The 13370-nt window shown below is 43.6% G+C and overlaps 1 protein-coding gene across 1 annotated transcript in view; it reads left to right on the top strand.

Annotated features, from left to right (window-relative positions):
• XPNPEP2 (X-prolyl aminopeptidase 2) overlaps positions 1-13370 on the top strand; it is a 41279-nt gene that overhangs the window by 11685 nt on the left and 16224 nt on the right. The window contains exons 5-10 of the mRNA XM_060756328.2: positions 1586-1690; positions 2337-2423; positions 4074-4220; positions 6898-6999; positions 8818-8899; positions 11561-11759. Coding sequence (XP_060612311.2) covers positions 1586-1690; positions 2337-2423; positions 4074-4220; positions 6898-6999; positions 8818-8899; positions 11561-11759 — 722 coding nt within the window. The remainder of the gene's footprint in view (positions 1-1585; positions 1691-2336; positions 2424-4073; positions 4221-6897; positions 7000-8817; positions 8900-11560; positions 11760-13370) is intronic.

Here is a 13370-nt window from a genome sequence, read left to right as displayed (position 1 = left end):
TTGGCATTCACACCATTTGGAACAATCACAACTGTTTGTAAAGTGTGATCTTCCTGAGTGAATCTTCTCTTTAGTGGTATATATATCTACTAGTATTCATGCAAGGCAAATTGGGTTTCTCAGTTGTTAGACTGATATACCTCGTTATCTCTTTGAACTGTTAAGAACAAAGATTTATGCCAATGCACAAAATATACATGTAGCAGATCTTCAGAAGGGTTGTTTCAGTTGCCCAAAAAACATCTGCTCTCCCATAAAATATATTTGGTTTTAAATCATGCTCTCAAGAGACAAAATAAATAGTCTTCATTAAAAGTAACATAGTTGATTTACTTACAAACTTTATGTATTCAGCATACAGGTGCATTTCTTATTGGTTGAGAGTTTAAACAGTAAGTTCTCCAAGGCATTTTTGGGTTGTCGTGTCTCTGTCTAATGCATAGCCAATCACTATACTAAATACACACACAAATACACATACACCGACTTCTAAAATGGAGTCTCAGTCTGAATAGTCTCAGATCTGGTCACATGGTCTGCAGTCCCTCCCACAACCTCAAACAACATAGAGTTAAAGGAAAACTGCAAACCAATACACACATATATAATATAGTAAGCAATCTGAATCATATACACCACAGATAACTATTTATTTATCATGTCAGGAGTGAACCAAACAGTGTATTGTATTTTTTAAAAATTTGCAAACTTGGCATGTTATTAAATGTTCTTTGACCAGTAGCTTGCCACTCTGGTGTTGCTATAAAAAGGTCCTCCATTGTGCACGTGGCAGGGTTCAGGCTGCATTGTAATAGGTGGTCTATGCTTTGCTCTTCTCCACACGTGCATGTCGTGGACTCCACTTTGTGGCCCCATTTCTTAAGGTTGGCTCTGCATCTCGTGGTGCCAGAGCGCAGTCTGTTCAGTGCCTTCCAAGTCGCCCAGTCTTCTGTGTGCCCAGGAGAGAGTCTCTCATTTGGTATCGGGCATGGATTAAGGTTCTGGGTTTTAGCCTGCCACTTTTGGACTCTTGCTTGCTGGGGTGTTCCAGCAAGTTTCTCTATAGATCTTAGAAAACTATTTCTTGATTTAAGTCGTTGACATGCTGGCTGATACCCAAACGGGGTGGGCCGGAGATATCACTGGCTTGGTCCTTTCACTATTGGTTGCTACTTCCCTGCGGATGTCAGATGGTGCAATACCGGCTAGACAGTGTAATTTTTCCAGTGGTGTAGGGCGCAGACACCCCATGAAAACGCGGCATGTCTCATTAAGAGTCACATCCACTGTTTTAGCGTGGTGAGATGTGTTCCACACTGGGCATGTGTACTACTCAGCAACAGAATAGCAAAGCACAGATGTCTTCACTGTATCTGGTTGTGATCCCCAGGTTATGCTTTCATATGATAAACAGATAACTAGTATGGGAGGCTTATAGAAGGTTGCGATTTCCAACATGGAAAATTTAGTATTGGGGACAAATCTAAATTTTGCATGAAGAGATGTGTTTCCACAATAGCTTCAACCCCCCTGGTTTTAGATATGGATTCCCATAAGAGTTAATCTTCCTGCCTTCTTGTTTTAGGGACCGGGGTGGTCACTTTGCAGAAGGCGGCCCTCTTCACAGACAGCCGCTACTGGATCCAAGCTGAGCGCCAGATGGACTGCAACTGGGAATTGCAGAAATCAGGTTGGCTATCGTCTGAGCCTTTCTGCTTGCCATCATCTTCTGTTTCCTTACCCTAAGGCTATATACCAGCTGACAAGGAGATGGGAAATAGCTGATTGAATCCCGTAGAAAATTGAGTACGAAGGGCTGCTATTGATCCCAAAGTTCTGAAGCTACCTTTCTCTCTAAATTTAGAAATAATCCATGGGTAACTTTGGGCAAGTAATACTCTCTCAGCCTCAAAGGAAGGCAAGGGCAAACCTCCCATGAGCAAAGCTTGTCATGAAAGGCTTGAAGATGCACAACAATGCTCTTATGAGGAGCGCTCACACTTCAAGGTCTGCTACGGTCCTGGGTTTCATATGTTTTCCCAGGGATTTGTGGTCCCTTCATCAACGCAAGTTCCTGCTGCGGTGATCCAATTGCTCAATGTTTACCAAGACGGAGCTCCTGTGGGCCCAATGGGTTAAACCAACTCCTCATGTGGAGCCTCTCACAAGGATGGTAGAACATTAAAAACATCCAGGCAATGTCCCCTGGGCAACGTCCTTGCAGACGGCCAATTCCCTCACACCAGAAGCGACTTGCAGTTTCTCAAATCGCTCCTGACATGGGAAAAAAAACAGAAACGCAAGGAGTCACTGGTGGTTTCCTCTTTCTCTTGCAGTTTGGATTTCCTCAATTGGGCAGTGGATGTTGAAGGAAGTTCCTGCTGGGGGGAAAATTGGACTGGACCCTTACCTCTTTTCCATTGGTAAGACGTACCTCAGAACTGAATCAAATGAGGACAAAAAACCAGAGGATATTCAGATCCAGAATTTGGGAAAGTTGCTTTTTTGGAGCACAATCCTCCAACTTCTATGGCCATTCGTCATACTGTCCTTATATTTCTGAGAAATGTGACCCATAAATACCCACTGGATCTTGTGGTAGCTGAAATCACAACAATTCCAAGCTATGTTCAGGTCACAAGGGGATGGCAGTGATGAATAGAAGGCTTTCCTCACCTTGAAATACTCCCATGGTCTCTTTCCTTCTGTTGTCAGCTTCTACTACACTTGGCATACTGTAGTAGTAGGATGGCTGCTCTTGTCGTCCTCTACTTCAGTGGTTCTCAACCTTTCCTAACGCCACAACCCCTTAATACAGTTCCTCATGTTGTGGTGACCCCCAAACATAACATTATTTTTATTGCGACTTCATAACTGTCATTTTGCTACTGTCATGAATGGTAATGTAAATATCTGATATGCAGGATGTATTTCACTGGACCAAATTTGGCACAAATACCCAATAGACCCAGTTTTGAATACTGGTGGGGTTTGGGGAGGGGGGTTGATTTTGTCATTTGGGAGTTGTAGTTGCTGGGGTTTATAGTTCACCTACAATCAAAGAGCATTTTGAACTCCACCAACAATGGAATCAAACAGAAATCCACAGAATCCAATAGGCTCATGTAAGACACCGTTTATTCAAGCTGATCAGCATGAGGTGAACAGACAGCACTTCTGCAAGTGCTTTCACAGACTGCCGCGCCCCTCCTCTGCTTTTTGCAATCCTCTATACTCAGGTAATACAAGGGGTTTTTTGATCATGGAAAGTACTCTCTTTCCAGCCCCCCTCCCTTGACCTTCTGATGGAAAGTACCTTCGTGTACCTGCAGACTTTGTGCTTAACCACAAACCAACTTCCTATGTAAGCTCGAACTTTGTATGACCTCTACATGTCACCTCTTGTTTTTAAAACATTTTCCTCCATGCTGCTCCTTTTCTACAGCGAGGGGGTAAATTTCTTATGTTTCTTTACTAAAGGCTTTAGCCTACTGCTAATTTCACTCAAAGCCCCTTGCTTAGCTATTGCTAATTTCACTCAAAGACCTTTTCAGAACCAGACTTGGCATGCAGAATTCCCATGATCAACAGAAAATACTGGAAGGGTTTGTTGGGCATTGACCTTGAATTCTGGAGTTGTAGTTCACCCATATCCAGAGAGCACTGTGGACTCAAACAGTGGTAGATCTGGACCAAACTTGGCACAGATACTCAATATGCCCAAATATGGATACTGGTGGAGTTTGGGGAATATAGACTTTGACATTTGGGAGCTGTAGTTGCTGGGATGTATGGTTCGCTAACAATCAAAGAGAATTCTGAACCCCACCAATGAGAGAATTGGGCCAAGCTTCCCACACAGAACCTCCATGACCAACAGAAAATACTGTGTTTTCTGATTGTCTTTGGGGACCCCTCTGACACCCTTTCGCAACCCTCCCAGGGGTTTCGACCCCCAGGTTGAAAAATTCTGCTCTACTTCAATGGCTCCTGTCCAAGGAAAACAGATCTAAATTCATGGGCAGATTGGTTAGATTCTGTGTACCTATGTCCTTGATGTGCTCTTTTCTCAGATGATTGGGACAGCTACCTCCAAGCCCTGGAGGGCTCAGATCGGACCCTTGTTGCCATAGATGACAATCTCGTGGACCCTGTCTGGGGGTCACAGAGGCCGCCTCCACCCACCAACACCATCTACCAGCTCCCAGACAACTTCATTGGTATGTTCTTAAACTCAAAAATAAAGTTGGCATTCTGCCTTCTTTTTGACACATGGAGATAGTGGAGGATGCTATGATCCAAATCAGGCATGGGCAAACTTGGACCCTTCAGTATTTTGGACTCCAACTCCCACAATTAGGAATTGTTTGCCAGAGTTTATGATGTTATGCTTGAGAAGAATGTATCACAAGAGGAAAAGATGCTTTTCAAATGTTATTGGTTGCAGGTATTGTCTCCAGACTAAAATATATAATTACTTGTTGTTAGTCTAAATAATTGCTGGTTTTATGGTTGTAGAGATGATAGAGAATGATGGTTGTTGTAGTACAGCCACATCAAAAGATCCGTGTGAATCCACCAACAATGGATCTGAAACAAACCTGGCACGTGTACTCATCATAACCAACTTAAAATGCTGGTGGGATTTGGGGAGATTGATAAAGGATTATAGGGGTTCTAATCCACCTACATTCAGGAAATCGTGAGAAACCCACGGACAATGGATCTGGACCAAATGTAGCACAACCACCCTTCTTGGCCCACCTTAAAATATGGGGGGCTTAAAGGCCATGATCAAGGATCATGGGAGTTACTGTGTTACTCCAAGGGTCACTACAGGGTCACAGGAAAGAGATATCTGTTACTCCAGAAGGTCACTAAAGGGTCATGGGAAAAGCCAGGTGTTACTCCAAGAGGTCACTAAAGGGTCATGGGAAAGAGATATTGATTACTCCAAGAGGTCATTGAAGGGTAGAAGGAAAGAGATATCTGTTACTCCAGAAGGTCACTGGAGGGTCATGGGAAAAGCCAAGTGTTACTCCAAGAAGTCACTAAGGGGTCGTGGGAAAGATATATCTCTTACTCCAAGAGATCACTAAAGGGTCATGGGAAAAGCCAGGTGTTACTCCAAGAGGTCACAAAAGGGTCATGGGAAAGAGATCTTGATTGCTCCAAGAGGTCATTGAAGGGTAGAAGGAAAGAGATATCTGTTACTCCAGAAGGTCACTGGAGGGTATGGGAAAAGCCAGGTGTTACTCCAAGAGGTCACTAAGGGGTCGCGGGTAATATTGCGGGAGATATCTGTTACTCCAAGAGGTCACTAAAGAGTCATGGGAAAAGCCAGGTGTTACTCCAAGAGGTCACTAGGGAGTCACAGGAAAAGCCAGGTGTTACTCTAAGAGGTTATTGAAGGGTCATGGGAAAAGCCAGGTGTTACTCCAAGAGGTCACTAAGGGGTCATGGGAAAGAGATATCTTTTACTCCAAGAGGTCACTAAAGGGTCACGGGAAAAGCCAGGTGTTACTCCAAGAGGTCTCTAGGGAGTCATGGGAAAAGTCAGGTGTTACTCCAAGAGGTCACTAGGGGGTCACGGGAAAAGCCAGGTGTTATTCTAAGAGGTCATTGTAGGGTCATGGGAAAAGCCAGATGTTACTTCAAGAGGTCACTAAGGGGTCACAGGAGATATCTGTTACTCCAAGAGGTCACTAAAGGGTCATGGGAAATGGACAGCTGTTACCCCATGAAGACACTGGAGGGTTGCCATGGAAACGTCAACCAGCCAGATGTGGTCCGTACCTGAGAGATAATGACTTTTACTAATAAATGCCCATTCAAAATGCAAACCCACATAACACCAATTCCATAAGCTGGTATGCATAAAATAAACAAACATACATATTTAGATTTTTATATTGAGACTGAAACATATTGTCGCAACTCAGGATATTTTCACCTTGCTCAGAACACTACACTACACCAAAGCTGAAGGTTTTGTAGTTTATTGAAGAAAAAGCAAAGTCTTTAACATAAAAGTAAAGTTTCAAAAGTTCAATGGCAAAAGCAGAGTCTTAAATGCAAAGGCAAAGTTTCCAAAGTTCATTGGCAAACAGCATGAAGCATAATCCAAAGGCATTGATCAAACAAGAATCCATGGCAGCATGACAGAGTCCCAAGGAGCCAAGAACAAGACAAAGCCCCAAGAAGCCAAGAGCATTGCCCAAAAGCCAAGGCAATCCAGAGAAGTTACCAGGGTGTTTGCAGAAGTTGCACTGACAAAGAGTTAACTTCAAACAGCTCATTTAATAGACCTTCCCAGCATGAACGCATTCCTTTGACCTCTAACCTCTCTCTTGTTAGCAAGCCTCACACTGTGGCAAACCCTGAATTGCAAGCCGTCCTTCCTATCTAAATCTGCAGAGCCTTCAAGGTCAGATAGCTCATTAGCCTGTGAATCGGCAAGCTGAGAATCGGCAGCCTGAGAGCTCGCCTCCTCCACCTGCACCTGGGAAGTTTCAATAAGATCAGAAACATCTTCCAAAACATCCCTTACCAGTTACAGTATTACACCACGAAAGGAGGGATGTTGCCCAGTATTGCATTATAATCACAATATAGCTGTGACTCAGCCATTGGAAGAAAAGAATCAGTAACAAGTCAATCTATTGGAAAGTAGTTCCTTCCAAAATTCTGGGCTGAATGTAACTATTTATTTATTTATTTACTATATTTATATACTGCCTCTCTCAGCCCAGAGGCGACTCAGAGCGGTCAACAACATGTCGAAGCAGTAGTAAATCAGGTTCTTGACCGCACAGTCATAAATGGGTTCAGCCTATCATTATATTCACCTGTCCTTTTATAACTCTATCTCTTCCTTCTTGCCTCTCTTTTCTTCAGGGAGTACCTGGCAGGAGAAGGTGTCTCATATCCGGACACAGATGGAGAATCACAATAGGAGGCCCACTGCAGTTCTGCTCTCCGGTCTTGAGGAAACGGCTTGTAAGCTTCTCCTCGGTGTCAATGCATATCTCTCCGTCCTTCTCACCCACACTCTTGTCTCTTGTCCTTCTATCTCTGCCACCATGGAGTTTTCAATAGGAGAGGAATTGGCTGCATCACACTTTGTAATGCACAGGTTAACCCAATTCTCAGCTCTTGGAAATGAGCGCCAACCAAGATGCAATTTATGGTTAGCTAAATCCACATTAACAGGCTGGTGATGTAGGGTTTGGGTAGGACAGCCCTCTGTCTGAGACCACAGCCAGGGACTGCGGATAGTTCTAGGCCACAGGGTATAAAAATAGCTTAAGATGGTCACAAGAAATGCTATGCTGTGGCCAGCCACTAAGCCCAATGAGGAAGCCACCTGAGATGCATATGCTGTGGGACAGTCCTGGAACCCACTGTTGTTCCTCCCAACAGCGTGCATTTCCTTCTAATAGAAGATAAAGCAATAGGTACCACATTAACCATACACCCCTACCCTTAAACTAGTCTGCTGCCAAAAAAAGCCCCTCTAGTTCTCCATGTGTCCCCTCCCGGCTTTATATCTTTAAAAATATGAAAGTATAGAATAATATAGTTGGAAGGGACCCCATGGGCCATCTAGTCCAACCCCCTGCCATGTAGCAAAAATATAATTAAAGTAACCACAACAGATGGCCATCCTGCCTGTGTTTAACAGCTTCCAAGGAAGGAGCTTCCACTGGACTCCGAGGCAGAGAGTTCCACTGCTGAACAGCTCTTCTTATGGTCAGAAAGTTCTTCCTAATGTTCAGGTGGAATCTCCTTTCCTGTCATTTGAACCTATTGCTCTGAGTCCTCGTTTCCACAACAACAGAAAACAAGTTTGCTGGTCCCTCTTCCTGATGATGATGCTGTGGATGATGATGATGATCTATTTATCTCCCCGAAGGGACACAGGGCAGTTTCAAACATGTATGATACCCTTTCACATATTTATACTATCATGTCTCCTCTCAACTTTCTCTTCTGCAAGCTAAACATACCCAGTTCTTCAAGACGATCCTCATAGGGATTTTTCATGGTCTCCAGACTTTTGATCCTTTAGTTGCCCTCTTCCTCTGGACACCTTCCAGCTTGTCAATATCTCTTTTGAACTGTGGTCCCAGAATTGGACAGAGTATACCAGGTGAGGCCTAACCAAAGCTGAATAGAGAGACACCATGACTTCCTTCCATCTAGACCAGTAGTTCTCAACCTGTGGATCTCCAGGTGTTTTGGCCTACAACTCCCAGAAATTCCAGCCAGTTGGGAGTTAAAGGCCATAACATCTGGGGACCCACAGGTTGAGAATCATTGATCTAGACACTATACCCCTTTTGATACATCCCAAAATCCCATTGGCTTTTTAAGCTGCTGCATCACATTGTTGGCACATGCTCAACTTGTTGTCCATGAAGACTCCAAGATCTTTTTCACATGGACTGTTGTCTAGCCAGGTGTCACCCATTCTGTATGTTTGCATACTGCCTGACTCAACAACACTCCATGTGAAAAAGATCTTGGAGTCTTCGTGGACAACAAGTTGAACACAAGCCAACAGTGTGATGCAGCAGGATGTCCTAGTTTTCATCTCATTGTCTTCATCTCTTTCTGTTCTGCACAAATTGATCTCTTGTGGATCCCAGTGGCTTCCTCCTTTGTTGTCTGTCTTAGGATCCTTTTCCCTGTCCCCGTCTGCCCCAAATGTTTATAACAACCTCGTTGCTTGTGTTCTGCCTTCCTTTCAACAACCAAAGGGCTGTCCTGGCACCACAAAGGAAGGGGTAAGAAACAGCTGCCTTTCCACCACAGGGCTCTTCAATCTCCGAGGAGATGACATCCCTTACACACCCGTCTTCTACGCTTACACGCTTCTCACCAAGACGAATATCAGGTACTTGACCTCCCCACACCACACCAAGCAAGAGTCTGGTTGTGACAAAGTGGCAGAGAGAAACTTTATTTTGTTTATTTTGTTTATGTTTCTTACTTCCTATGAACTCAACTCATCCAAGTCTTTCAAATGATGTACCACTCTACTCTGTCTGAATGACACAGTGGTTCCTTGCTAGGAGACTCCAAAATGAGTTTCCTATCATCCAAATAGACCAGTGTTTCTCAACCTGAGGGTCGGGACCCCTGGGGGGATTGCAATGGGGTGTCAGACGGGTCACCAACGACCATCGTAAAGGACAGTAGTTTCTGTTGGTCATGGGGGATCTGTGTGGGAAGTTTGGCCCAATTCTATTGTTGGTGGGGTTCACAATGCTCTTTGGTTGTAGATGAACTATAAATCCCAGCAACTACAGCTCCCAAATGTCAAGGTCTATTTTCCCCAAACTCCACCAGTATCCACATTTGAGCATATTGAGTATCCATGCCAAGTTTGGTCCAGATCTATTATTGTTTGAGTCCACAGTGCTCTCCGGGTGTAGGTGAACTACAACTCCAAAATTCAAGGCCAATGCCCACCAAACCCTTCCAGTGTTTTCTGTTGGTCATGGGAGTTCTGTGTGCCAAATTTGGTTCAATTCCATTGTTAGTGGAGTTCAGAATGCTCTTTGATTGTAGGTGAACTATAAATCCCAGCAACTACAACTCCCAAATGACACACTCAATCCCCTCCCAACCCCACCAGTATTCAAATTTGGGCATATTGGGTATATGTACCAAATTTGGTCCAGTGAATGAAAATACATCCTACATATCAGATATATGCATTGCAAATCATAACAGTAGCAAAATTACAGTTATGAAGTAGCAACGAAAATAATTTTATGGTTGGGGGTCTGCACAACATGAAGGGGGTGCAGCATAAGGAAGGTTGAGAAACACTGAAATAGACTCTATTTCAATTCAGACATGCTCTCCAAATGTGTTGAACATCCATGCAGCTATTTGCACATGACACAGTGGCCGGCAAACAAGCAGAACATTTATTTATAGAACAAGTGAGACACAAGTTTGTCATTTTGGGGTCTCTCTAGGAAAAGTGACAGCAATGCCTGAAATAAATGCCTCCCACATCCCAAAGAAGTCCATGCGACAGCCACAGCTTGGGAAATTTTCATTTTTGGACTATAACTTTCAGAATCCACGAGGCAGTATAGGAAGTGTCATGCCAGTTGGGGAATTATGGAGGTTGTAGTTCGAAAGAAGTACTTTTTCCCAAGATCGCTCTATTCTAGATTCAACGTGATATAGTAGTTGATAAAGAAACTTTCCCCAACTTGTCACCCTTCAGATGTGTTTGGCTTGAACTCCCATTGGCTCAGCACATGTTGAGGATGCAAGATGAGAGAAAGCTGGGAAGAAGTGCCAGATTCAGGTTACATTAGCTTACCTTATAGGGTTGTTGTGAGGAAAAGCTCAACGAAGTTCACTCTCTCAAGTTCTTTAGAAGAGGCATGAGAGCGGAGTACAGTTGGCCCTTCCTCATTTGTGGGTTTTATCTTCATGGATTTCCATTATTTGCAAGTTTGTGGCCTAGGACATCCCCATACCACTCCCTTCCACTTTTCCATTGCAATACCTTCAGCATCTCATTCCCTTTCCCACCTTGAAGCCCCAGTCCTATTTTATACCCCTTCCTTAAGTGGCACAATGAGTTAAACCCTTGTGCTGGCAGGACTGAAGACCGACAGTTCAGAGGTTCAAATCTGGGGAGAGTGTGGATGAGCTCCCTCTGTCAGCTCCAGCTGCCCCTATGGGGACATGAGAGAAGCCTCCCACAAGGATGGTAAAACATCAAAACATCCAGGCGTCCCCTGAGCAACATTCTTGCAGACGGTCAGTTCTCTCACACCAGAAGCACCTTGCAATTTCTCAAGTCGCTCTTGACATGACCAATATGTACATACATATATCTTGTAAGCTGCTCTGAGTCCCCTTTGGGGTGAGAAGGACGGCATATAAATGTCGTAAATAAATAAATAAATCATAAATAAATGGCAGTTCTCAATAAGTACAAGTTTAGACAATCTATTTGGCAGTTGGGTTGTTGTAGGTTTTTCCAGGCTATATGGCCATGTTCTGGTCAGTTGAAACATTTACACCTAGCTCCAGCAGACAAGAGTCCTTTGTCCCACTGTCCACAGATATATAAACCCATTTTCCTAGTTCCAACAGACTTCACTACCTCTGAGGATGCTTGCCATAGATGCAGGTGAAATGTCAGGAGAAAATGCCTCTAGACCATGGCCTTATAACCCGAAAAAAAACCCTACAACCCAGTGATTCCGGCCATGAAAGCCTTCGACAATACATTAAAATAATAAATGTAATAATAATGAATAGAGTGAAATAAATGATAGTAAAATAATGTAAATGTAATAATACCAATAATAGAGTAAAATAATAAATGTAATAAAATAATACTAATCAGGGTAATCACAGTCTAAAATAATAAATAACTTTGACTCAAGTATAAGCCGAGAGGAGCTTTTTCAGCCTAAAAAAGGAGCTGCAAAACTAGGCTTATACTCGAGTATATACAGTAATTGTGTTTTCCCCTGTTTTGCAAGGGTCTTTCTGACTTCCTTTGATTTGCCTTCAGCCTGTTTGTGAATCGGAGTCGGCTAAGTGGGGATGCATCCCAGGCATTGGTTGCTGGGTGTCCAGGGCTTCTCTGTGTGATGGTAGAAGACTATGAGGCTATGAGTGAGAGCCTGAGGAAGTATGTTCAGCAGGATGGCGTTCACATCTGGATCGGGACCGAATACACCACTTTGGCTCTCTACAGAGAAATCCCTCCGGTAAGAAATGAGAGGCAAGAGCAAGGGGGAGGAATCTTGTTCAGTCCTGGAGCTGAAAACGGCTGGAGAGGGGAGCATGTTCCAATAGCGAGTGGGCTAAGGGTGCAGACCCAAAAGATCAAGAGCAAGATATATTGCATTGGCAAGTTACACATTTTCCCCACTCGCCACAACTCAGATGCACGTGTCTCATCTGAGATAAGCACAACAAGTTCCCTGGGCTATTAAACATGGCTGGGTTCCACCATGCAACAAAAGATGCACAGATAACAGATGGAGAAGGAAGGGACCTCTTTGGGAATGAGATGAAAGGCAACAGGAAAGACACAAGGCTGTGTCATCACAGTGAAGAGCCAGATAGGAAGCCCAACTTTATTGCTTCCAGGTTGGCATTTGAGCAAGATGCCTCTAAGGACTGAAAGTCCCCATCCAGCCCCTCGTTAGTTCTTTTCCACTGTCCCAACCTCCAATGCATTGGCCCTTTCCACCTGGGTTCACCGCTGCCCAGAGAGAGACAAGGGATATGGAATACATATCTGGTTACATCCCGTATAGACTACTGCAATGCTCTCTACATGGGGTTGCCTTTGAAGACTGTCCGGAAGCTTCAAACGGTCCAATGAATGGCAGCCAGATTGCTAACAGGAGTGGCGCTCAGGGAGCATACAACTTCTCTGTTGCGCCAGCTCCATTGGCTGCCAGTCTGCTACTGGGCACAATTCAAAGTGCTGGCTTTAGCCTATAAAGCCCTAAATGGTTCTGGCCCAACTTACATGTCCGAACGCATCTCCCCTTATGAACCATCTAGGACCTTAAGATCGTCTGTGGAGGCCCTTTTCTCGTTATCGCCTTTGTCACAAGTATGTTTGGTGGAGATGAGAGACAGGGCCTTCTTGGTGGTGGCCCCTTGGCTATGGAATGCCCTCTCTATAGATATTAGATTGGCCACCTCCCTTTAAACGTTCTGGAAAAAAGTCAAGACGTGGCTTTTTGAACAAGTGTTTTCAAATGCAGAATAACTGACATAGGAAAATGGAATGACAACAATGAGACCGGACAACGTTTTTAACAAGGAGACACTATGAATTTATATTTTATTGATGTGTTTAGTTTTTATTATATGTTATGTTTATAATTGTATTTATGATATTGTAAGCATTGAATTTTACCCTGTTAACCGCCTTGAGTCGCCTACGGGCTGAGAAAGGCGGTATACAAATACAGTAAATAAATAAATATGACTGGTTCAGAGCTCACAAGTTGAGCACCAAGGTGCTTTGATTACCGAGGCTGAGTATGAAATTTGCTATTCCCAACCTTCTCACTCTTGCAAACTGCCCATGTTGCAATGTAAAGTATGTTGGTGTGGCTTCATTCAAACAGCTTAGTTTTATCAAAGACCTGTTCCCAGTCAAGTGAGAAACTGTGTTGATATGAATAATTGTTATGAATGACTTTTCCAATAACTTTAAAGCACAGGTTCTTTTTATTGCAATTTTCCAGTAAGAGAAAGGGCATCAGATTACAGAACTTTTGCACAAAGAATGACATTGGACATACAGACATACAGATTCTATGTAACTACATTGGATTCACAAATAACTTACAGTT

The sequence above is a fragment of the Anolis sagrei genome, chromosome 10 (assembly GCF_037176765.1).
Source record: "Anolis sagrei isolate rAnoSag1 chromosome 10, rAnoSag1.mat, whole genome shotgun sequence".
NCBI classification, from domain to species: Eukaryota; Metazoa; Chordata; class Lepidosauria; order Squamata; family Dactyloidae; genus Anolis; species Anolis sagrei.
This window is presented reverse-complemented; position numbering and strand designations above follow the sequence as displayed.